Source organism: Anser brachyrhynchus, assembly GCF_964034855.1.
Source record: "Anser brachyrhynchus genome assembly, chromosome: 5".
NCBI lineage: Eukaryota > Metazoa > Chordata > Aves > Anseriformes > Anatidae > Anser > Anser brachyrhynchus.
In genome coordinates, this window is record NC_137699.1 from 52,111,017 (window position 1) to 52,137,971 (window position 26,955).

At 37.5% G+C, this 26,955-nt stretch overlaps 1 protein-coding gene across 1 annotated transcript in view; it reads left to right on the forward strand.

Annotated features, from left to right (window-relative positions):
- The window catches only part of LOC308195981 (uncharacterized protein), a 140,150-nt gene extending 114,437 nt beyond the window's left edge, over positions 1–25,713 (forward strand). The window contains exons 3-5 of the mRNA XM_080594319.1: positions 13,298–13,381; positions 13,658–13,818; positions 21,059–25,713. Of these exons, the coding sequence (XP_080450445.1) occupies positions 13,298–13,381; positions 13,658–13,779 (206 nt within the window). The 3' untranslated portion in view covers positions 13,780–13,818; positions 21,059–25,713. The remainder of the gene's footprint in view (positions 1–13,297; positions 13,382–13,657; positions 13,819–21,058) is intronic.
- Positions 25,714–26,955: the final 1,242 nt, after the last annotated feature.

Below are 26,955 nucleotides of genomic sequence, written 5' to 3' on the forward strand. Positions count from 1 at the left end.
TCCCTGTCTCAAGCTAGCCAACAACTAACTTCCAGCCTATAGGCAGGCGACTAAAATAAAGGAGAAAAACAGAGCTTGAAAACTACTCAGACTTCTGGATCTGTGTTTTTTTTTAACCTTGAAGGTTTAACTCTAACTTTATTTCTACAGTTAGGCACTTCTTATATTGTCAGATTTCACTTAATTACTTACAAAATACTTTTAATAAGTGGGAGAGGAAAGACTGTTTCCGGCACCTGATGCTGTAGTTCACAGGAGATTTGAGGCTCTCTCTAGCAACCACTGTATCAGGCTCTGGAAATGACATACAAGACATACAACTGGGCAATAGCAAGTTCAACTGAAGGATTAGGTCACACTGCAAAAGAGCATGACTGGTTTCTAACTGATTTACAAATTGATTGATGAAATTGCAATGTCTGAAATTTCAAATATCCCTCTAACATTCCCTGATGTGTGTGTGTCCGTAGAAGGTGAATTCTTTCCCACCAAGCACATGCCTTCAGGCTCAGATTACAATTATAGGTTAATTTTAGTTTGTCATTTTTCTAGGGACACCTGACATAGTTCCAGTTAAAGTGAATCCTGGTGTGACAAAGGTAAGTACTGCAGATGCTGGAGGGAAGTGGAGAAGGGAGGAATTGGCTCCATAAAATGCAGCGTAGTTCACTGCTAGCACCAGGTAGCTGCAACAATATAATATTTCTCTACAATTACGAAGAAGATGCATCTCAACCAGCTCATGTCAAAGGAACATCAAAGTTTTCCACTTTCTTAGTTCTGAAGTCTTGCAGAGCTGTGTCTGCCAAATTATAGTAAATAAAAAAGACACTTGCACAACAGTAACCTCTTTTATATTGGACTGAGGATTTCTCTGCCTCCCCTTATTAAAAAAAAAAAAAAAGAAAGAAAAAAAGAAAAAAAAAAAGAAAACCCTCTCATGTTATTGTAGGAACTCTTGGAACACTCATACTTCTTTCTTTCATTTTTAGGTGTGATGGCAGATTAAATCCATGGCAGGAAACAGTGATAATGCCCACTGTAGAGCCATGTGAGTTACAACAGCTAAGTTTCCCATGTCGGTGCTTTTTCTTTCAATTATCTGAAAACACCCTGTTAATTTTTAATGTGATCGTACCCTCATTCTGTTACCAAAACTGCTACCTTCCCCCAACCCCTTTTTACTCAGAAATAGATTTCACTAAACCTGGCTGCTGTAAACTCATTATACGCTTCTATCATTTATTCTGTCCATTAGAGTAACCAGTGTTAGTGCTTTTCCCCCTACTTGAGCCTGTCAAGTACAGTTATTTATGCTCAATAGTATTAATATCTCTGGTTGTATTATGGTTGTGCACTCAAAATTGCTAATACAATCTAAACTTGGCAATAGTGACTGCATCAGCTATCAATAATCAAAAAGTCTCATGCAACTTGTAAGTATTAATGAGTCAATAATTACATAAATATAATTAACCTCTTCTGCTTGCTATAAAGAATCATCAGTAATTCCGATGGCTTTAAAAAGATCCCCTTTTTCAGAATCAGAGAGTGTGCCTATGTTATAAACAAGAGAATTAAAGATTTGACAGTATGATTGGAATGTTTCTTATTTTCAGTTACCCTTGGCAATGACTCTGCTGTAACCTGACTATATTATCTGTTGTCTTTAGGTAGAAGAGGGCTTAAAAGTTGATTTTTCTTTCATTGCTTGATTTCTGTGGGCTAATTTCACCAACAAAAGGATATTCTGTTTTTCTGTAACAAGAAAACCTGTTAGGTAATTTGTGACCATAGAATTAGAGCAATACAGCTAAACTAATATATATGCAATGGCTTCATTATGCATAAGAGCAGGCACTCTTTACTTTGCAGCCCAAAACACACAAAGCACCCATTAGAATGAAGAGGCCTGTGATGTCTCTTCATGTGCAGAGTGTAAAGGTACATGAATGTCCTTGCTTGTTGGCATTTAATTTACCAGTTGCCTCTGTAGTGGAGCCTTGGCAGATTCAGCTTGAATCTGAAAGACAGGCTGTCATACTGAGAGTCTGCTGCCTACTGCTGAAATTGAGAGGCTTGGCAGATATGCAAACAGTAACTGGGTTTGAGTTGTTTTGATTACAAGTTAAACAGAAAGTCATTGGCAGGGCCAATATAAATCTGCTTAGTTTTTTTGGCAAAATCTGTAGAGGTATTTCTATAGATTCTGCAGAATTCTGTAGCACCTTGATTTCACATCAAAGAGCGTCCACCTCTGAACCCATTCTGCGGATAAATGTGTCAGAAACATGAGTGAACATGTTTAAGTTGCTGAGAGCTTCTGAATTCAGAAATATAAAGCACATTAACAACATGCTATACCACACCACCTTTGTACAGTTGTTAAATTCTGGAACCTGATGTTTGTTCCAAGCTCAGGTAGATTTTTGGAGTAGTAAAGTAAGGTGAGTTAAAAACTGTTGAAACAGGAAGGCAAAATGTTTTTTTAAATCGAAGTTCCAGGAGAAAAAAAAAAAACAGAAAAAAAAAAACAGAAAAAAAAAAAACACCACTGAACCAGGTCTTGCACTCAGTAATGTTGGCTGAAATGGAGATATTTTACCAATATTGTAAAATTGTATTGTTTTTTATTAATCAAGATTCACTGAAGTTACTGCCTTCCTGAATGCAGTGTTTTCACAGTGATTTAGATTGGTACAATTTAGCCTGCAACTGGCTTTTTTTCTGCCTTTCTTCAGTAACTTGCCTGAAACACCTTATTTGTCCAAACACACAGAACTGATAAAATCCAAATGCTCATCCCAAGTTTATTTCCTTACAGAGTTCATTTGTCTCCCTGCCTGATCTGCGACACTGAGTTGATAAAAGTAACCTAAACTGACACTGTATAAGCAAAAAAAAAGGAGTCTGTACACTTTAATTATATGTGCTTTTACAATGCAACCTCTGCTTGATTCCAACTTAGTGCTTTAAACACTAACACATCCTTTACTAAAGTTGCCTTGCAATTTTAAGGCAAAACCATGTTAATTTTGGAGGGAGGGAAAAGAATACATATAATTGTCGCTCCTATTGTTTCTGTCTGGCTGGCTGTAGACAGATTTCTGCAAGGCTGGCTAGCAACAATACATTGATTTACAGAGGCAAGAATATCTCCACAATTGCAAGGCTAAGACACCTTTATTTGAAAACTGAGAATCTGCAAAATGTGGCAAAGTTCTTGGAAGGAACCCAAATGTATGGAATCTTTTTTTCATCTTTTTTTTTTTTTCTTCTCCACTTGTATCTGCTACTTTGCCTATTACAGCTTTCTAGGTGAAAAAAAAAAAAAAAAAAAGCCCTGAATTTGCACATCTTATTATATAGCTCAAGCTAAATTTTACAAGAAACTAATTTGGACAAGTTGGTTAGAATATAAGCAGTGCTATCTAAATGCTCTTTATCTCCAGATCTGGCAAACTGAAAAAAATCACATTATTTTCCTGAAAAAAGTAAGGGTTTGTTTTCTTTGAAAATTACTCCACTGATTTTCTCATGCTGAATGTCCCTTTCCTTTAAGCAAATGGAATAAAAGAGTTTATATGAATGGGACATATTGCACTTCTGGTAAAACAGATAACAACAGCATTTTAGGAATTTCATTTTCAGATCCAGGTTGAAAAGATACAGAAGCTTTTTGCTTCTTTTTGCCACCTTTCAGTGTTCTATATTCTTCTCTTGAAAAAAGTGAATTTAGGAACCTTTAAACATGCTCCTCCAATGCTGCAAGCCGATGCAAATTTTTAGAGAAAGCTTACAAATGTCAAATCTCTCTGAAAGTGATATACTTTATTACTGTTCTTTCTTATAATACAAACATTTCAGTGCAGCTCAGATCTTATTTTTCAAAATACACAGGATTTTGATATATGGACAACAGGAGAATATGTATTTTAGATATAATGCCATAAGTGCTTAAAAGTTATTTCTGAGCTGATTTAACATGGAAAATCTCCAGGTAGATTAATTTTATAGGCTGTTTTTATGGGTGTAACATTTCAAGATGAGAAAGCCGTGCTTCTGAAATTTAGTTTCGGCAGATTTCATTGGCACCTCCATTTCCATCTTTTATTACCTTAAAGTTGAAATTTAATCTCATTTTTTTTTCTGATTTTTACTTAATTTCTGACTGGAATGGCTGGAGCTGTATTTCTGCGCTCAGGTTCTGTTGCCTCTATTGCTGTCTTGTTATTTACATCCCAAGGAAAAAAAATATATATATCATTACAATAGAGGTACTAAGATAACTGTGTTTAGAAATTACAAGATCTCTGATACTAAAGATTTTTACTGGGACAGGCAGCTAGAATGAGGTTAAGCAGATGTCCCCCAAAAGCCTCTTTCCAAACGGCTGCGTTAATTCACAATGGTAAGAGCAAGCTGCCCCTAAACCAGTTGCTTTATTGTGGTGAACACAGAGCCTGAAAGTGCAGCCCTTGCACAGGCAAAACTTCCAATTGAAACACGACTTTGTAAACACCTATTTCTAACATTGCCAACAGAGGCTGTGTTGCAGTAAAGGGGGAAAGTGGGCTCTCTAAAAGAAGCATGTTTAGTGATGTTTCTGTATGACTCTTAATGTGGATTCAACACACACTGCATTGGAGATGTGTGTAGCAAATGTCTATGCACAATAGCACGCATTTATGTATTATGTACTTTTCTGTATTTCTGCAACATACTCCAGAATGCATCGTAACTCCATATGAAAAGTGGCTTTTATGCATGTGTTAAGAATGCTTTATAATTCTCAATACCTCAGCCATTTGGTGGGTAGTTGCTGTTGTTATTTTTCTCTTTGTACCAAAGAGCTGGTATGTATTCTGGCCTGATGGCCTGCAAAATTACTAAAAAAGAGAGATATGTTTTTAGATTTCAGGAGTGCCAGTGATGGGAAAGAATAAGGAAGCATTTTAAATTCTGATGTGCGCAGGCTGTGTGTGTGTGCATATTTGGAAATTCACAAAATAACACTTTCAGGCTATGGTCTCAGTTTTTATAACTGAATTACATACCTTAAAAAATTGGTCTCACTAATATAAATGCTGAGAAACTCTCAACTATTGTGGTGCTTGTTGTAATAAAGAAATTCTCTGGGAGAGAATGACAGAGATACAAAACACTGAAGAATGATGATTTCCTCACTACCAATACGATTGCATAAATTAGGTGTACATAAGTTCCCAATGATTTATAGCACTTGAAACTTACAAAAAATGATTACATTTGATGTTTCCTTAGAAAATACAAAAAAGCTAATGCTTATTCACAGAGTGGTTAAAAGAATAAGGAGCTAAATTCAGATTTTAGCAGCTGTTTCTTCGAAAGATTTTTGTATACCATTTATATATTATCTGTAAATTTTCCTTGAAAATATATTTAATTAGGTGAACTTGCATATATACTATTTGTTGATCTGAAAAAAAAAATCCTTTTAGTCTTTTTCCTCTTGCCTTCCTCACTGTTAGCCTATTAGTGGAAGTGGCATTTTATTGATTAGATATTTAATAACAATATTCTTCTATATTTGCACAACTATTTAACTGTTTGCATGGTAACTGGTGTAAAGGTGCCTAAGAATGGTACAAGTAAAATGGGAGAATGAAGAAATGTATTGGCTATGACAAGAAGAAGTAATTGCTTTTCCTCAAAAGATCAGATGTGGTATAGTTGTTTGAAAAACAATCTAAACAACATTTTGTTCACCATTGATTTTAAAAGCATTAAAATTAGTTTTTATGCAGCTATACTCATTAAGCTTTTATGTATACTGTGTAGGGTGAATAGTTAAAAAGCAATAAAGCATTCTGCAGTACAATATACGTTGCCAGTTGTCAGAAGAAATAAAATACATAGATTCAGAATGTTTCTTTCCTGAAGAATATTGTGATATTTGCCATGTTAATTACAATCCAAATAAAGCTATTTTATTTGTGTAGCCTTGTAGTTGTAAATGACTAATACAACTGTTATTGAAAGTGTTGTGTTTGGAGGTTGTGTGTTCATACAGATGAGAAACGAGCACCAGCCACATATATCCAGCAATTCTTATGTTTTAAAATGAAATCTCATAGAAATTAGTATTCCAAAATCTTATTGTATTTTTTAACCTCAACAGGCAAAATGAAAGTGCCATTTTGTACAGTACTCCCTTTAGTTTCTCATGTCAATATCTGCATTCATACAGAAACCAGTTCCTCTAATTTCACTGAAGTAGTTAACAGTTTACTTAAAAATAAAATCTGGAATACAACAGCAGACTAGTGGCCAAGGAAAGGAAACTTATTTTGTTATGAATCATAAGAGCATAACCTTTTATTTTGTATCTCAAAAATGAAGAGAGGAGTATGTGTACAGTACAATAACTTGCCATCAGAGAGAATAATGCATATAAAAATGAACTCCTGTTATTGCATTCAGGTGTGTTTGTGAATAAAAAATGGAATTTTGAAAAGTCAATTAAAATGCATTTTAAATTCTTTAACACCAGAATTCTTTAATGTGAAAAATTTGCTAGACAGTTTGTCAGTATTGCTGTAAGCACTGTGCTGTGATCATAACTACTTTCCTCCACCTATGACTGTTAGATGGCTCAGAAATGCATTACAGCTTCCTGTTCCAAAAGAGAATACTCTTGAAAACATGGAAGTACTTATAAAGTAAATAAGCTTTAATTAAATATCATTGTCTAGCATTAATCTTTATAGCTCTGTTCCCTATGGAAATAAAAGTGGATATTCAATTTGTTTTGATTATGCATGAATTTTAACAGCAGCTTTATTTGTATATTGCTCTGTTCTTCAAGACAGAGACATATTTGTGTCGGCAATAAGCCATTAAGAAGAAGGTTCCTCATTAATGTGAACTAAGAGTGACTCATTTTTATTGTATGTAAGTAGATTGACATTTAGAAAAATTAAATATTATATTTAAGAATAAACAATTCATGTGTTGCTGGTATAACTTTGCCTTTCAGTCTGAAATCCCAGTTATTTTCAGAGTTAACTACAAAGTGAAATATAGAGTTTCTACTGTTAAATAGGCATCATTTTTGGCACCTTCTAGTTTCAAGGATCTTTGATTCCACAAGTCAAGGTAGACTCTTATCCTACAACAGAGTCTGCATAGTGGATCTGCCTGTCCATGAAGAAGAAGGATCAGAGCACATACTTAAATCCTATTTTAATAATGTCTTGTAAACTAACTCCAGTCAACAAAGCATCTTCACCCTGATGAAATTTTGATCAGTTTTACCATCTTCACATAAGAAAATTTCATGACAACCAGGTCAGGAAAGTCCACTGAAATCTAGCTGAGTGCTAGGGCACAGTGACATGGTGCATCACACTTCACCAAACTCTTACAGCTCTCATCAACAGAACCTCTGCTTTTGGCAAAGGGAAGTTAATTCATTTTTTGGCAAAAAATGAATTAGATCGGTACTCTGGTGCTGATCTAATGGTGCCCTCTGTACTAATTATTGTTCAGGGGAAAAAAAGGAGGAGAAAGGTGGTCTTTCCAGCCAGCCCAGTGTTGAAGAACAGTTCGTGCTCTGTCTTCTAGTGGTTTATGGTCTTCCACTAGTAAGCAAGACAGTTTTAATGGTGAACCAGGAGATAGGCCATAATGTCTAAAATAATGAAGTTCTGTGTCATGGCACAGTTTGAGGATGCTTGTCCTCAGCGCAGTAAACTATTTTTTTGTTTGTTTTTTTTTTTTTCGGTAGCTGTGCTGTAAGACACACTTTGCCACTACACTATTGCTGTGCAGAAGATGTCAGAGAGTGTTTAAATAATGTGTAATGGCGTGTTGCTCTTTCATCACCTTGGGAAGTGGATGTCCCCTGTGACAGTCATTATGTGCTCAATGCTGAAGCTTAGAAAACAGTTTTAATTCTGTCTGTTGTGCCCACACAGTTAGGCCAGTGCATACATTCAGCACAGAAGAATTATCCTAATATATAAAATGAGATTTAATGCTGAAGCCTGAACAAGCTGCACCAGCACAGACCCTGGGAAACATCTGTGGCAGCAGCAGAGCTGAGGGTAGCTCCATCTGGGTGGAGAATAGACCCAGGAGAGGAGTTCTCTGCACCAGGGCAGAGATCCCAACAATTCCTCTTGCAGTCTGTTTTCTTACTCAGCAAACTATGTGGATGGAGAGGAACAAACAAGAAAAGTGAAACATCAGATAAAAGGAAGGATATAGCAGAAAAGGGAAGAAGCATTCTTCTCATTCTTTCACACATAATTTCACATATAATAGGGGCTGCAAGACAGAATATTTTGGATGGCCATCAGACCATGTATGATCAGGATCCCAGACTTCCTGCAGAGTCAACAGAAAGGGATGGGTTCTTAATATTGGTGTTTTGAATTATACTTCAGAAGCTTCTCTGATTACATAGGAATCCTTGACATCTATGTTAGGTGCCTGAAGTTGGACAACAGAGGAAATAGTGTCGTACATGGTTGGTATTCAGAGATTACGTTTGCTGGGTAACCTCTCCTTTTCATTTAATGGAAGGTGGACAGCTCATGCTGGGATTTTGGCTACCTGGTGACTACGTTGGCAGTGTCACAGCTGCAGGCCACAGGTGTGCTTTTCTCTCCACAGGAGTCCAACAGATGTGGTTGAATAATATACTGTTAAAACTGTACATCTGATTTATAGCTTTAGTCTTTAGCTATTGATTTTTGCAGTATATATATATTTTTTTCTGCTGGATGAAGATTCCCCTAGTATTAAGTTCCTATTATGTCTAGAGACATCTCTAAACTATAATCAAATTATCCCTTGCATTTCTTTAAATAAATTGAGTTCTTTATGCCTTTCACTCTAAGGCCTGTTCTCCAATCCGTTAGTTGCTCCAAAGTCTTTCCTGCCCCAAAGTCTTTCCAACATTTCTAGAACAGATCCCACTGCTATTAAAGATACATATAACTTTTCTACTTCTGTTCTGTATTCCCTTGTTTATCCATCTAAGGACCCAGTTAGTCCTTTTAGCTACAGTGTCACACATTAAGCTCATGAGCAGTACATGAAAGGGATTAATGGATCTAGGAGTCAATTTTTAAAAGTTTACACCAGAGTGAATGCTATTATAAGAGCCTTTAATGAGAATGAATCTGTGCAAATATCACTGTCGGCACCTCTTCAGCATTTGTTTTACAGTAGAGGTGGTTGCACATTAAATGTCTTTTGGCAAGGGACTTAAGGATTCCACTGGGAGCAATATAGCATCTAACTTTTGGTACTCTATGCCTTGAGAGATCATATTGTTTTCTACTTGAGTAAGTCCATCAAAACCTGCCCTTGCTCTGAAAATGCATATTTTTGTTAACACTCATTTTCAATCTTTCTAAACTTGCCAGTAAAATATATTTCAATGGGTTGGTTCAATGTGGTATGGACACAGAAAAGAGGATAGTTAACAGTAATGGGAAAAAAAGGATACAAACAGAAGCTGAAAGTTGAACTGAAAATGTTCTGAGTTGGAATTAAAAATGTTGATTATTTGCCATAATTTTGTCTCTAAATTATAATCAAGTGTTTCTGTTAGAGTTGCTACTTCCCAGTGTAAGTGAAACTCTGTGAGGAATAGTGATAACTTAGTAAAAGTATATGGATTAGGGGGTGAAAGAAATGCAGACATGAGGTTGTGGTGAGAGGAAATGGTGAAAGGCCATAATAACATAGCAGGAAATAGCAGAACATGTGGCAAACATTCTGAGGACTGCATGCATTTTACGTGTCAAATTACCTCCAAAGAGGTTCCTTGGAATTTAAAGGATAGTAGAGTAAGAAAGTATACTGCAAAGCTCACAGGACCTAATTATGTGGGACAGATTAGTCTGCAAGACCTTCATAATTTGTCTAAAGATGTGGGGGTAGGAGTAAGTTAATGAGCAGGTTATTGTGAGTGACTGTCTGAAATTCCAGTTGTGCCACATGTAAAAGAGCTTATGTTCAATAAACAGAAAACTGCTGGAGGTTTTAATGCATACCTGAAACAGCATAGTGACATAAGGGAGATAAGGACAAGGGGAAAGAGTTTGCAGCGCTTCACTTGAGCAATATAGACTCAAATGTCTCTGAAGACTGGTATCAAGCATTATAGAGCTATAGTTTAACAAATTATAATGAGCAAATTCTACATCATGATAATCAAACAGCTTTTCCTTGTCAAATGTGGCTCATCTACTACTTTGAAATACCTCAAGGTATTTAAAACACCAGCAGCAGAGCTAAGGTCTTAGAACAGTTAAAACAGAAACAGTATCTGCAATGATAGCCTTCAGTTGGAATTCAGTTGGTGGTAAAAGTAGATGATAAGCAAATGTAGTGGCCTGTCTTGTGTGAGAAATTTCAGATGAGTGGGAATAAAGGTGTCTGTGAGATGTCACTAAACTTAGCAAGGGCCCTCACAACCCTGTTTGTCTTCTTGCTGTCAAGAAATGTGGAAGAGTAGTTAAAATTGTAACATGGAGGTAGGAATTATGTTCAACTGCCCTTCTGTTTATTTCATGAAAGAACAGAAAAAAGAGCTTTGGGGTGGTGGTTACTTCACCGAGCCAGAGTAAAAGGTCTGCAGCCACTGTGCAGACCCTGGGGTGGACACAATGCACCACGCTGCTTGAATCCCAATATTATACCTTCTGTTTTACGAAATAATTGTGAAACTGGTGAAGTGTGTTGTATGTACTCTTTGCTGTCCTTTAATGGTTGGTCCATGTGGACAGTGGCAGACTACCACTATATTAATTTCTCAGCTAGTTGAAGTAGCAGAACTTTGTGTAACGATCCCAATAACACTGAGAAGGCATGCTGGGGATCAGGGTACTTTAGTTTTTTCAGTGTTCATGTAGTTCAAACTAGCTTAAAGCTGGCATTGTTCTGGTTTTGTCATTTAAGCATGACAGGGTATAGCATTGCAAGGGAATACCAAAAATATATCTTATTGTGCTATATATACTTAAATGGGTGAGAAAAGCAGCAAAATGACAGAGAACAGTTGTCAAAAAATTAAAATTAAGATATCTTTATAATATATTGCTGAGGATCTGGAAAGCTAGGTGATATACTAGGAAATCTGATTCCTACCTAAAGCTGAAAAAGTGTAAATAGCAAACTTTGAATCATTAGACCATAGATCAGTAATCAAACCAGCCTTCTGCATTGAGCATTTAGTGTGTTTGAAGTTCTGTTTAATTGTAGAGACAGTGAAAGATAGCTGAAAATCTGTTCTCATTGTAGCTGTCTGTTTCTTGTTTTCCACTACCTGTTTTTACTGGTTCCTTTAGTTTATGCATCCGGAGATGAGACTGAAAGGTCCTTCAGCAGCTCCAAGAAAATTTTGTTTTATTGGTCAAGGTGTCTAGCCAAATGATCCTAAGACATAAATAGTCTGTAATTCAGCCTGATAAACTGCTGCATCGCCAGAAAAGTTCATGTGGCGTACACTTTGAAGGAAAAATTCCAAAAAATACAGGGACTAATCCCTAGCATTAATCCCTGTCTGATGGGATGCATGGTAGTGAACACAGTCCTTTTTACAATTAAAACAATTTCCTCTTGAACAACAAATTATAGGTTTGTGTGCATCATTGTTGTCCAAAGAAGAGGATATATCTTGAGAGGTAGACTGTAGTAATTTTTTTCCTTTAATTTTTATTTGTTTTAAATATACAGTCAGTCATAATCACCTTAGAAATGATTTGCACTGTGCGCAACAATGTTCTACTGGTTCAGAAAAATGAGAACAAAATGTTCTTTGTTCAGATAAACAAAGTGTTAATCCTTGTTCTAGATATTGATCATCCTTAGTAATTGCACTTCATTCCATTGCCATAGACTGTCAGTTGGGGAGGCATCATTTTTATGCTTTTTATGTGATTTTTAAAATAATGTTTATAGGGAGTGTACTTGCACTCAAAATGTGAATATGAGTTTTACCGGTGCTCTTAAACAACTTCCAGTGTCAGTGTAACTGCACACTGTGTGCCTGTAGTTACAGGTGTTAGCCTTTCTGTTGTGAAAGCTTCTATTGAAGAGAGATTTGGGTTAAGGTAGACAGCAAGTATTTTTTGCATTGTTGTTCTATGTCCAAAATTCTAAAATGTGTCTATAATATTTGGACATTTTTATCATATGAGAACACACACATATATACCAAGTTGCTTACTTTCTCTTTCATTTCTTTGAGTGGCTTTAGATTAGGTGACAATCTAGAGACATATTACTTGTTTGATTTATTTTTTTTTTAAATGTTAAAATCAAACATACAAGTTGTATGGGATATAAAAAGATATTTAAAAATGCCTTTGATGAATTTATGAAGCTCTACACAGCAGGATTTCCAATAAGTCTGAGAGCAGTATGAATGTGTACCAACCCACATACACAGAGGCAATTGCACAAAAAAGTTAGTATATAGACATGGAAGCTGGTTTTATGAGTGAATATTGAAAATGATGCTCTCTTGTGTAGAGAGCACTAGTGCATGTGAAACCCTATGTGCTTTTTACATAATATGCCTCTCTAGTTAACATATAACATAAAGTGTCACAGATCTTTTAGAGCTTGATTCACTATGAAAGAAACACAGCCATCTGTAGTGTGAAAGTTTATGACTCAATTGTCCACACCTTACAAAGTGATTCAGCAAAGACATATCTGGGCCGTGGAAACTTTTTCTTCCCTTATTCCATTAGTTCTTACTTTGAAAGAATAAAAAGATCTTTGAGATGTAGTATGCATTTTAACTCTTGCAGAGTGGCACTGTGTGTAGATTTAAGCATGTGCTTTTAATTATTATTATCATTTTTACTTCACAAGGCCATTTCCTGCTTCTGAGTCATATTTTGAATTTTCAAAGGTGGATTAATAAAACCTGAAAAATGGCAAGTCATTTTCAAAGTGATGGGCGTATGGATAGATTAGATTAGACAGAAATCTGGACAGACCGTTGGAGAAATGTTGTTAGACAAAATGGGACTTCTGCAATTACTTCTAGTCCAGTTGTGACCCATTTTGCAGAGGTTACACAGTGCTATTTTTCAGCCCTCTTTTTCTTACAAATGCAAAAGCGCTATGTAGAGCTTCAGTTGTTATCCCATTCTCATCTTCTCATACAAACTATGAGCTAGTGTCCAAAATCCTTAATCTTTTGGAGTTTGATATTATGGGTAACATTCTTTTTCTTTCTTTCTCCATCTCTGTGTAAATAAAATGCATAACTTCCTTTTGATTACAGGCAAACCTTATTCAGCCTTGCTTGATATTCATTGCAGTCAAACGGCACTCATGTGGATAGGTCCCAGAGACCAGCTGATACACGGTAACTACAAGAACATCTCAATTTGCCCTCTTTATTTAGTATTCTTGCTAAGCCTGGCTGCGTGGTGTCTTCCTTTAGAACTCCTTGCATGTTTCCCTTCTTCCTATTTCTTCCTTGATTTGGGTGGATCCACACCTGACATTGTGAGCATCTGAGCTTCATTAACTTTAAGTCCCACTTCAAGTCTTACTGAGTTCTAACACTTCCTGACAGATTGGGGCAACCTTGTTAGATACCCTCTGGAGAACTGGTAAATCTTTTTGCCCTTCATGATAGCTGCCAAGTGGAAGGAGCTGAATGCACATCTAGCTTCACTTTGGAAATCACCTTGCTTCAGAAACATGCTACTTCTCTCATTTGATATGAAGACTTTGCCAAAATCCAACAGTTTCAGATGAGCCAATTTTCTGAGACAGAAGAGCAAGAAAAAGTCAAAGGTATCCCTCTTTTTTATTTTTTTTTGCCTTTCTTTCTTTCTTTCTTTTATTTTTTTTTCTTTTCTTTTCTTTTTTTTTTTTTTAATCTTTGCATTCTGCTCATGGAAAGATCTTGCCAACATGTCTGCTGCTTCTCCATCTCTCACCCATCAGATTTCTTAAAATAGCTAAGAACATAGAGTTTCTAAGCCCAAAAAACACACTTACTGGGAAAAAAAGGTCTGTATGAAGTTATAAAAATATATATTTATACTGTAAGCCCTGCAGCCTGGCTTCCTGCCTACGTTTGGGCATCTGTGCTGTCTCTGGATACCTCAACTGACACACACATGCCAGATCCAAAGAGGAAGAAATAAAGGGCACTGCTGGTTTAATGCGGAAGTCATGAACACAGCACAGTATCTTTGAGAGGTGGGTTTTGCCACCACTAAAGCCTGTTCATTATCACAGGCCTCGGGAGGGTAGGGATCTGTCTTTACCATTTGAAATTAAAACTTCTTTCATAATATATGCTGTCACTTCAAGCAAATTTCATTCATTCCTTTCATTCTCTCACTACAAATAATCTGGAATGTTTTGAGGTGAGTGCATCTTCAAGTGCTAATCCCAAAAAAGACATGCAGGGCATGGCAAAAGACAGAAGATTTGATGAGTTAACTTACCACTTAAGTTAAGGGACCTAGAACTAGTACTAAATTCATGGAAATAAAAAAGGAAAAAATCAGATTGGAAGGAAGAATGCTGGCATACAAATGAGGAAGAAAGAAAGGGAAGAGAAATTCTTGATATATGTAATAAGCTTCAGAAAAGCATATGGAAGACTGAAGGAAGAGTAGCTGAATTCAGGATCCACGATGCATGTTATTTAATTTCTCTGAACTTCTGTCTTCTCCCTTTGAAATTAGCATAGACTTCACAATGGATTTTATTTACGGTCAGCAGAGATGAACATTCAGCAACAAGCAAAGGGTAATTGTTCCCAGATCGAGTATGACTAACCTTCTTGATCCCCCTAACAGACAGTCCTGAACCCGCCCCCCCCCCCCAGCAGCAAATGACACTGTGCCTAAGACTTCTAACAGTCCTGCTTGCACTTGGTCCGTCCCTTACTACCTGGGAACACGTGATGACCAAGGCTTTCAGACTTCAAAGGGTTTCTGCATCACAGAACTGCAAAACCATAAAGACAATCAGCTCCAGAGATATTTTTATCCTCTCTGCAGGATTCAAGGATATGCAGAGAAGTTAACAGATTTATGATACTGAGTTAGGAACCAGTTCCGCACTGGCTGAAGAGATTGTTGAACTTGTACAACACAGAGGGTATGGGCTAGGTGGGTTGTGCCATCTGCTTAGAAAGAAAAGGCAAGGGAGAGTTTTAACAGCTGTTTGTTGAGTCAGATACTCATCCCTGATTGTTTGTGCCACAGTGGCAGATTACTGCCAAAGAAATGCATCCCCTGTTGCTTAATAGGCCTGACCTGGATGTTATAAAGATACACCTGCTGGAAACAAGCCTTATGATGTACTGCTCATAAAATACCAGTGATTCTGCTAGAGAAATGTCCTGAAATCAGCATGTTGAGTTCATCCTTGTGTCTCTTTGTAGCTAGTAGCAATATAGGAGGAGGCAGCAGGGATACATCCCAGTTAATTTTACAAGGTGATTAGGGCCTGAGCACGATGTTGCATGTTATATTCAGGTTTTCCCTGAGTATGCTCAGTTTTGTTGGGTATGACATACTGCATGTGAGTCACTCATATTCTGCATGAGTCATATGTTGAAGTGTGAAAGCAATGCTGTGTCTCTGTCGTTGTTACTTGCTGCTCAGCTGCTGCCATACCACATAGCTCAAGCCAATTGAGCTCACCTTCCCAGTTTGAGTCAATTTTCATCTGCTGCCTGAGCCCTCTAAACATGATCCAAGGTGTTGCCTGACATAGGTAAAGTGAACACCACATGTGTTTGGATTTAGGCTCTGAGTCTCTGGTTTAGAACCTCCAGGTCTTCTGAAGGGAGCATAAAGTGTCCAGAAAGCCTGTAGGCATCTCTGAAAATTATTTTGAAATAGAAAAGATTTTAAAGAGTCTTATATAGTACACACATTGGTAGAATTAGGTAGCTGAAGTATGTTTCTCTTCCTCATAAACCCAACATTATAAGACTACACACTGTTGTGTGTGCTTGGGGAATTTCTTGAAGAACAGATGAACCAAGTGTGGCTCACACCTTCAAAGTCTGAGAAACTCTGATGCAACCATACCCTGGAGGTCATTACTCAGACATGAAACACCCACTGAGGACTAAGTGAGGTGTTTTTATTTCACTGATAAGGAAATAGACCTTTAGTTTATAAGTGAGTGGCAACAAGTTGCAGGGTTGATTTTGGCTGCAGCCATCAAGCTATTCCATTCTGTGGCTGTGGCCACTACATAAGAGCCTTTGGTCATCTGTGACATAGAAATTTGATTCCCATTTGGTGGCAATTAATGCTTCCGGTTTAAATCTGTTTAACAAAGAATACAAAGCAGAGTACAGTTATATTATACCTGTCATTTGTAAGTGTCCAGTGATCTTCCAACATTGTGTGATTCATGGAGCTGAAAGAAATGATTTGCCTAAAAAATTATTAGTGCTCATTCTGCCTGCAGAACCCCTAAATTCCCATTACACATGTCAGCATATTATGACTGGGAGCTGTCAAATTCTAATGACTAAAATTTCATTTTTTCTGTCTTTTCATGCTGTGTTTGAGAACTATAGGTTGGAAATAATTCCCTAGCTAAATTTGTTCTTCAAATGGTAAACTCAATTGTTTTCTCTCTCTCTCCTCTCTTTTTCTCTGTTTCTTTCTAAATTTGTGTTTATATTAATGCCCTTCTCTTTCCTTATGTTTCTCTGAGAAAAAAAAAAATGATTTTCTTCCCAGAACCACTGTCCATTTTAAAGAACATAATCTGAGCTGACAGCAGACAGATTTGATGCAAAAATATTTTTTAACCCACTGATTTGATCAAAACATGGATTATTTAAAAGAAGGAGGAAGAATAGGCAAGGTTAGTAGGAAACAAAATGCACAAAAATTTCTTACCATTTCATGTGGTTAAATAACCTTGACACTGGAAAATATTTTGCCATCCTCCTCGAAACAGGAATTTGTTGACATAATGTTCAATAATAGAGGTAGAGGACTAATGTTAACATACTGCAAATACTGCACCAAATAGTATCTATTGATCCACCTGTTATTATGCTTGTTACTGAAATGCTGTATGTAAAGCAGAGGAAACCAGTTTCCAATTTAAGTCATTAATAGATTGGTTTTGAAATTTATGTTACACATGTCCAACAAATCAAGAATAAAAGCATGTGAAAGGCTGTGTAGTCTGTATTGAATTACTCATTCTTTCCACAGTAAAAGCCTTTAGCTAGAGATTGACCAAAGAATTTTAAATATCTCATTATATATATGTCATTGTTCAAAGTGTCCCTAAATGGGATTAAACAATAGTCACTCAAGAGTTTCCTGCAATGTCTCTTTCCCCCTCACACCCCTTCCCCTCCTCACCTTGACTTAAATTAAGGCTAATGATATGTTTTCAGTGTAAGGTAAAAGAAGGATTTTCCTTGAATGACTTTCCAACATTTTCAAATCTAATTCATTATAAGTACTTCTATCAAATGATTACTTATTTCATCTCATTGTCTTAGAGGATTTAACTCTAAAACACACGTTTCGTATGGACTTAATGACCATTTTATAAACTGAAACCAATTGAGGCAGCATTCGCCTACAAATTTCTGTCTGTGCTCAGAATTAAAAATAATGTTAGGACTATTTTTCAAAGAATCACAGATTATTTTAACTACTGTTTTTCCCCTGGTTTGTACTCTTTTGTCTTGGATTGTTCAATAGAAGGTAGGAGGCAGCCTCATAGGGTGCAGGGAAGAGGGAGGAAAGGGGACAGCAGAAGGAACAGTGAAGAGAGAGGCTATTTCTGGATAAATTTTAATTTTTTTTTGAATACCAATTATAATGACACTCCCCTTTTTTTAAAAAAAGCCTGTCACACAAAACATTCCCCTTTCCTAAGCCTATGTAAAAAGTATTTCCTCAACCTTAGGCATACTAACACTAAATATCTTTATAAGGAGGGAAGGAGCAAATAGTTTTGGTTTCTCACCAAAAAAAAAAAAAAGTCGGGATAATTAAGGTAGCGAACATATTGCGCTGCTATATTGGTTCAGTCACCTGATCTGTCTCTCCGATCACTATTTGCACGATATACATGGTTTTGACGGGCTTGTGATAGACTGCTGTCTGAAATTCTTTAATCTGGGTCTCCTGTTTGGCAGTGCAGCAGACTTTGCTATTTTGGGTTTTTGAAACGGAGCCATGCTCTGGGAGGATAAGAGATAGCTGTGACTCTGTACTGACTCATCATTATGAAGGAAAGCCAGGTAAACTTAAAACTGACAATGGTCCTGTTTGTGCTGGCACTTGTGCAGATGTGCAGCAGAAGTAATCCCACTGAAATCTCCGGTGTTACTCCTGCGTGCAAGCCTGGACTGATCTGAGAATCAGGCCCAAATATTTTCTGTATAAGGATAGTGTAAGAAAAAAAAAAACCACAAACATTTAAGCCTGCAGGAGGTATTTGGTGAAATATGACCTTTCTGAGGTTTTGTTTCATGAGGGGAAACTGCTGAACTCTGAGGACAGTGTATTGTATAAAGGAATGGCTGCAAGGCAGGAAGGTTGACACTGCTGAGTCTGCCTTTGGCATGTGTAAATTGAGACAAGTTCATTAGTCACTTAATCACAACTCAAACTTTCCTATGATAAGAGGAAAAACTCCTTTGCTCTCTACAAATAAATAAATAATTATTCTGATTTTGTGTGAGGAATAAGAATTCAAGGAACAATTCAAATAGACAATACAATTATTTAATCTATGCAAATCTATCTTTGCATTCCAACTTTGAGACAAGGTTGAAGGTGGATTTCTTCTTAGGTGCTGGGTATACAGGTTACATATAACTCTCCACAGCTCAGACAGGACTGAAGGATAGTCACAGCAGGAGCAGGTGGAGTGCAAAAAAGAGGAGTAGGCAGTGGGTGGAAAGCAGGTCAGAAGGCCCTTGACTCCAGGGCCACGTTAGCTCGGTCTGGAGATGTTTCCTGAAAACTTTTTTTCCTATGTGACTTAAGAATGAAAACTGACTATCTGTTTTTTCTATGCATAGGTTTGAAGAGGAATATTACTGAAGGTAATAACATTTTGGAGGTGGGTGCTGCCAGATCCCTGTTGCTTTCATATGCAGTGACTCATCAGGTCTTTCCTCTGTACCAAGCATGTTTTTTATTTTTTTCATCCAGAGCATTACAAGTGTTTAAAAACCTTAACTTAGCTACGATTTCTTTTTAGAAGAGGAAAAGCTAAAAATAGCAAGTGGAGTCTGCAAAGTTTATATGAACATTCTATCAACAAGAGAGATCTCTAAATCAGTCTGTACATGAAAAACGAAATGAATTCTGTTTTCCTGTGGAGTTTGTGGTTATCTCCTGGATTTGTGCACTAGTATGTAAAGAACCCCACTTCTCTTGAGGGGCAGAACACAACTGACTTCCATGGGGCAGAGCCTTTTCTTCAGCATTTACGCTGGCTGAGGACCTAGCTCTGATGTTCAGCAGAGAGTGCAGTTATTTGAACATTGTGTTGATGGCAAAATCAATTTAAGGAGTTCCGTATTCCTGTACTGTAATTTGCTGCATTCTAGGCTGAACAACACCAACCCTTCGTGGAGCTGCACTGTGAACTGACTCTTTGGCATAGACTGTCTTTAATCCACATTTGTTACCAAAGCAAAGAGCATAGCATCAAGGACTGCTTCTTGCTCACATCAGAGAAGCCTGTAAGCAGTCAAAGTAAGCTTTTATTTTCTCTCTCTCTTAAACAGAAAAACAGAAAATTTGTTGCGGGGTTTTTCTGACTGTTGTTATCAAACAGGCATGAAAAACTTTCAGAGGTTGTTGCTATAAGGCTGGGTTGTGATAGTCTCACTCATTCAATAATCCTTTGCTCCTATAGACTCCATGGGATTTCCCTGGCAAGTTATAAATAAAGGTATTAGATTCCAAACCAGTTTAGCCAGATTGTTGTCAAAACAAAAACAATGGGGAAAAAAAAAAACAACAACAAAAAACACAGATTTTTACCATATATCCCCTGAATCAACTGTGAATAAAACTGCTGAGTTTGTTTTGTAGGAAACACAATTTGCTAGTTGTGAATGTGCAGGGCAACTCCCTTGCATTTCTGAAAGTGCCTGCAAAAAAGGAAAGATTCACAGAGTTTGCGATGAATGTTTCTCAAAATTTGCATGAGAGTGTGTAATTTGCCTCTTGTTAATCGTTATTTTCCTTCTTAAAATATTTCAGTCGAGTAACGGCAATGATAGTGTGACGTGGATTAGCTTTACATATTTGTTTACATTTAGTATTTATATTGCAGTCAAGCGTAGCAGCTCTCTTCAGGGACTGATGTCTATTCACTGCCTCCAGAGCAAATTGCTGAGTGCTTTTGTCCAGATCTGATTCTTGTAGTAGAGCTACTCTCACACTTGGAGGTCTCTGCTGGGTGGGATCAAAGATGACCAGCACCTTGCAGCCCAGGTCTGGGACTCCCTACCTCAAGACTTTGTAGGAGCTGGTCTTCAAAGGCTGCAGTCCAGCAAAGACTTAAGTCTGCTTCACTGTATGTGCTCTGAATAACTAAGTTCAAGCTAATCTTTTCAGGATTAAGATCCCAAAATTTAAGTAACTAACTCAGACAGAATGAATGGCAAATAATCTATGTAACCAGACTGTGAACAATCCAAAGGCTGAAAGCTCTTGGTCCTAGCCTGTGAATGAAGTAACCAACACAGAAGAAGGCTAACTTCGGTTCACAAAGAAAGATTTACTAAATAGAAACAAAACAGGGGAGGGAGAGGATGGGGTGGTGATGAGGGTGAGGAGAAACAAATTCTTAGTGAATAGTTTCATTTGCTCAAATATTTCTTTGCTGCCAGGGCTTATAACTGCAGGGTATTCAGAGTTACAGAGAGGCAGTGCTACTAAGAAAATGTGCACGTGAGCTTTAAGAGCAGCAAGTGAATCTGTGAAGAAATCATAGCCCTAATGCAAAATTTATAGGAGCTTATTTCCAAGTAGATAATAGTGTACAAATTCCTCAGGACCAAAGATGAGTTAAAGGAAGATGTCATGCAAGAGGACACTGTAGAAAACAACCCATCAGCTGCTACCCCACGTGACAGACCCAGAGGCAGCTCCAGAGCCATTAACACAACTGCCTGGGGACTTTGACAAGGAAAAAGATTCTGACACTGGAATAATATCTGCCAGCACTTGGCATCTGTGTCCCGTGACGACCAACCATCCTCCATGGGTACCGACTCCACTGCTGGAAAAAGGAGAGCAGCAGTGGAGAATTATCTTTCTCATATGAACGGATAATTTTCACAGTAATTTAGAATCAGGTCCTGGAAACACAAAGCATTTTGGCAATACGTATTCACAATTTGTATTTACCAGAAAAAGAAATAACAAAAATGTGTATTTGAAAAATATTCTGGGAGCATTTGACTTTATAACATGGTGGGTAATAAAAATCATTGATATGGTATTTTTGCAGTTCCCAAGTTTCACAGAGCCTTTCAGATTGGCTGGTACAAATGGCTGAAGTTTGGATGCTGCCCAGTACTCTGAAAGGCTTTTCGTATGGAGGTCACCCCAAGCCCCTTGGAAATCTGGTCACCCCGCAGTATGAAAATTGTACACTGTTTTTAAGTATATTGGCTATTTAAAATCTTGATCAAGCACTTTATTCCACTGCCAAAGTATTTTCTTAGTAGTTTATCTACTGCTACTAAATCAGGCCCTATGAACATCCGGTGGGATAGGACTGGGTGCTGAAGCCCCAGTGCCTCTGACACCAGTGAAGGACTGGTCTAGCAGATCCAGCCACCAGAGACTCCTGCTGAAGAACGTTCCTCCATAAGCTTGTTGTGCTAATATTCCTTGTGAAAAACAGCAAAATGCCTGTAAATATCCTTTGAGCCAAACTGCAGTTTTACTCTACACTCACATATGAATGCCTCCTCAGCAGCAGCATTTGTCCAGCTCCTGTCATCTCAGCAGGATACGGCCTTAAGAAAGCTCCTTGCTTGAGCCAGCACCTTGTGTTTTGAAAATGAAGTCCCTCCATTCCAGAACCATTTATCTTATTTGTTGCCTTTGTGGTACTGGAAGAGCTCCCTGCTCCTTGTGGCTGCAATTATCATTGTGGCTGAGCCACTGGTACTGGAAGCAAGACCCCAGCCCTTGAGAACAGGCGGCTGTAGCCTCTAGCACGTTGTTCCAGTCCACTGACATCTTAACTAGACAGCTTTAGTTTTAGCATAAAATCCATATTCCTAACCTTATGGAGGAGTGAGGCAAATTCTGTTTTCTTTCTCCTTCTACCAAAAACATCAAGCAGCCTGACACAGAGTTCACAAGAATGGAGGCTGTTTTTCCATCAACTTTTTGCCTCCACATCTGCCTAATTTACCTGCATCTTGAGAAGGGTGTGGTTCATGCTGTAACTGCAAGATGTAGTGAGAGAATAACCCTATCCTGAAAATAAACTGAATAATTTATTATTTAAATGAGATTTTGTGAGGTAAAATGATGAATCCAGTACGGCCCCCTTCTGAGTTTTAAACATTGTTTCTTCGAAGGCATAAATTTGCTTTGCAAAGGTTTCTTGATCTACTGTAGACGGTATTCCTACTTATGCTACGTGGTGACAAAACCTAAAGAGGGAGTCAGATGTGTGCTCTACAGTACTTGAGAATTTAAGTTAAATCTGTAATTTTTCCCCCTGCATTTCCTCAGAGAAATTAGCTATTCTATTCACTGCATAAATTTTCAGGTTTTGCTAGCACGACACTCAGGGTGTTGAATTTTTTATGACAAAAATGCTGTAATAATTGTTGAACAGATGTAAGTGTTGGAGAGTGGGCTCTGGCAGACCTCATGAAACCTCTATTAGCAATTTAACCCTGTCGTTACTTGAACGAAATGGAAAAGGAAGAGGACAGAGTTTTGAAATGTTTCATTCAGACATGCACAAGGGGTTCCCAGGTGGGGGTAAATGACCTTTAATTAGACATAGTCTTAATGAAAGCAGAGATGAAAAAAAAAAATTAATGAGTGCTCACCCAATATTACTGCACTACTAGGACTTTCGACCGTAATGTGTGGAGCTAAGAATAATTCTGGATGGAAATATCCCAGTCCAGTGATCTGTGATATCTGAAATATTCACAAGATCTAATACTCGAATTTCAGGTCTGTCTCTGTAACACGCCTCCTTGTCACTGCAGCTGAATTAGCAAATGATGACAAGACAAAAAGTTTACATTCAAGAAACCGGAGAAGCTTTAGATTTTCCACACCTACCACATTAAATAAGTGGCTTTTGAAGCCTTCAAGGCAACATTTAGCAGTTAGACCTCAGAAAAATAAGCATTTTTGGAAAAAAACTTGACTTGCTGTCTAAAACCAGAAATGTTGCCCAGGAACGTTGTCCTTGAAGTGATTAATTTTTCCAAATTCCTCAGAATCAAAGAAGAGAATTGACAAAGAAAGGACAGCCCATCAGCAGTGCAGACACAGGGCAGGGCTTGTGGCCACCCAAAGTACCTAAGAGAACAGCCTGGGATTTCTGCCCTGCAGATCAAAGACACCAAAAGCTTTGTATCTGAAACAGAGATTTTGTGTATTTGTTCATAGATATACACATCCACACACACACACATCCACATAAACACATCCATTCCTAAAATATGCACACTTTTAAAGCTAGTATTGGTGATGAAGTCTTATTTCAAAATAGAAGACAATAACTAGTAAACTATTACTCATGGAGTCCTAAGAGGAAATTGTCTGTGTGCTTGGCTGGGAGAGCCAGAACTACATTCTGCACCACACGTGGGCAACTTAAGAAGGGTGGTTGTTTTCTGATTCTTTTTTATATGCATATACTGTGAGTTTTTACAATTAATGTATAGGTTTGGTACAGTGAATTCCACTTTGCAATCCCAATTAGGAAAGAAGCTTAAAAAAAAAATAGTGTCAGGAACTATGACAGAGATAAAGATGCAGAAGCCCATCCTGAGGGATGATATCTTTCAAGAATTGTTACTTCTCTCAGTTTTGAATCAAGTGTACAAAAGGCTAAAACTTATTTGGCTTTTATTTGTGTGTTTATATATATATATATATATATATAAAATGTATGTGTGTGCCTGCTCCATCTGCTTTTGTTTTACATGCTTCTGTGGTGCTTAGTGAGGCATGGGGAACTTTAGTGCAGTGGCTCAGAAGTTTTGTGGATAAAAACGGGCAAATTATATTCCAGCCCTAATTTATGACACACATGATAACATGCATCTATAGGATAAGATGTTAAAAAAATAAATAAAAATACATAAATGTGTCCAAAGCTCTGTATGTATATATTAAATGTGCTAAAAAGATGTTTGAAGATCTGGCTATTTCTTTTATAAACATTTATCCAACCAGTTGTGTTAGTAAGCATAAATAGAGGTATTTCTGTGCACCTACACTTTCTACAACATATTCAAACATTTGTAGGGGGACTGCTTCAGAGAGATGCTTTCACAGCCCATCCCCGTTGAGTGGCTTGTTTGAAACCTGGCATTTTTCCTGCTTCTTTTTGTTTTTCTTTTCTATGCTGATTTCTGAGAGTCTTATAGGTAAAATAATCTTAAATAGGAAGCAATGTCCAGTGGAAGTGGAGAAAGTAAGATAACGGTCTAAGGAAAATGTCACTAGTGGCTTTGAATATGTTTTCAACTTATCTGCTGCCTATTATCCATATAGATATAGCAACACAAAATATTTGTTTTGAGTGATTTGCTGGAGTGATACTGTTCTCATCCCCAGAACACAGCATTTGTAGTTACACTTCCATTTCAGATTTTCTAAAAGAAAAGTAAGGCAAGTACTTCACAGGGTGCTCTGGGTTGAAATGGGCACTGTCCGTATGGCGTCACTCTGTAAAACTGATGTGATGATGTCAAAATTTATGACAAAAGCATGCAAAACTTGCCCCATGGTTCAATGTTCTGTGTCCCCCCTTCCCCCCAACTCAAAACCCCAAATCCATGGATGCTAACTTTCTGGGGGAAGTGTGGGTGTGGATGGAGGTGGAGTCTAATAAATGTGTTATTTTGCTTAGAAACTCTGATAGATACTAACGTGGACAACAGCAGGGACTGAACAGATGATCTCAGCAGCAAAATCTATGTGGCTGGGTGGACAGGCACAGCTTCTGCAGCTACAGCGCCATGCACAGGAGATGCCACGCACAGACCAACAACCACATAAGAAATAATGTGACTTCTGACATTGTAAGATATTTTGTGGCTTTGCAAATTTGGATGGTCAAGTCTTCTTAGAAAGGGCTCACTTTGTTTGTTGTTTTTCAGTCACTATTGAAATCTGGCTTTGTTTCCCAAGCTTCGAAGAATCTCTTCAATCTCATACAGACCACTAGAGAGACATGGTATTACAGCTAATTGCATTATTTGTTTAAGCAGAAAGAATACTTAAGAGAGCATGAGCTGTCTGAAGCTGTCTAGTTTAAAGGAAGTTGGATACCTGAAGTATTGAATGCTGCAAGTTTGAATTCATTGCTTCTAAATTCATTTCTAATTGCTTCTAATTCATTTTCCTTCCTGTGATTTACTGGACCAGGCATAGTTTAGCAACCTGGTGGAAGTACATTGGTGATTGAGCTAAAACACAAAATGTCACTTACTTGTACCTCCCAGCCACGCAAAAAGGGAAAAGTATCTTCAGTAGCTATAAGATTTGCAGCAGGGAGTATTGCTCTTTAGAGGCCTATGTGTGAGTTTTTTTATTGAACAGAGCTGCAGCAGAAGAATTATCAGGAGTTAACTTGACAGATATATTTTAATTATTCTTGTTGTCAGTAATCAGATATATAAAGAATGCATATTGTTATAAAAGAGCTCAAAGAAAATAATTAATCTGATGTTTATTATCTCTACCAAGGTTGTCCTAAGATCACAGCTGGAAACTCAAAAATTGTAAAGAAACTGGTTAGCAAATGTACCTGCCACTGTGGCAAGGGCCATATAAAAATACTAGAAAACAGATGCTGTTGTATGACTTTATGTTGTGAACAGATGAAGAATGGCTTGGTTTTGCTCAGAGCAATGCCATGCAGGTGCAAAACCAAAACTCTACCCTATGCTTTCTAAAGAGGCTTCTGGGTCATTTCTGTTCCCTCAAGTTTAGCATGGTTTTTGGATGCCTGGGTGCCAAAGCAGCTTGTTTGTGCTGGGTTGATAGTGTGGAAATGAATCTTTAGTACTCTACAGCAATTCACAGCACAAAAGGAATGGTATAGGAATGTACTACAAGACTAGGGAACAGTTAATGAGCTTGGAGGCTTTTTGCCAGTGACATTGAGGCCTGAACACTTGTTATACAGGTGAGCAGACTGCACCTAGGGGTTGACCATCAAGGACTTCCAGTACTAAAATCTGACATCTCACACGCAATCTGGAAGCCAAAGTGGAGCAGCCCTTTTCCTTTTCTGAACAGCCTGTATGCCCCTTACTCGAGGACTGAAGGAGGGGAAATACAGCATAATATGTTCCTGAGGCCAGGTCATTACAAAGCTGTAGATTAGAAACTGTAAAAATAAGAGTCCTAAAGAAATGGCACTTACGTTAATGAAAACTAGAAGACTCTTGTCATAAGTCAGAGAATGAATCTACAGAGTAAGTTCAAACTTCATTTTAATCATGTCATCTTCTTATAAGCATTGACTGAGTGGCTAATGCAGAAAAAGAATATATTCCCAGAATTTCAGCTGTAATTCAGGTCAACCTAGCTGGAAAGTGAGCTGAGCTTTGATAGTTTCATTACTGATTTTCAGTGTTTATCTTTCCAAAGATAAACCAAATCAAAGTGGAATTCTCACATGTAAAATAGGGAAATCAAAAGTGAAAAACAAAGCCCAGGCCTCAAA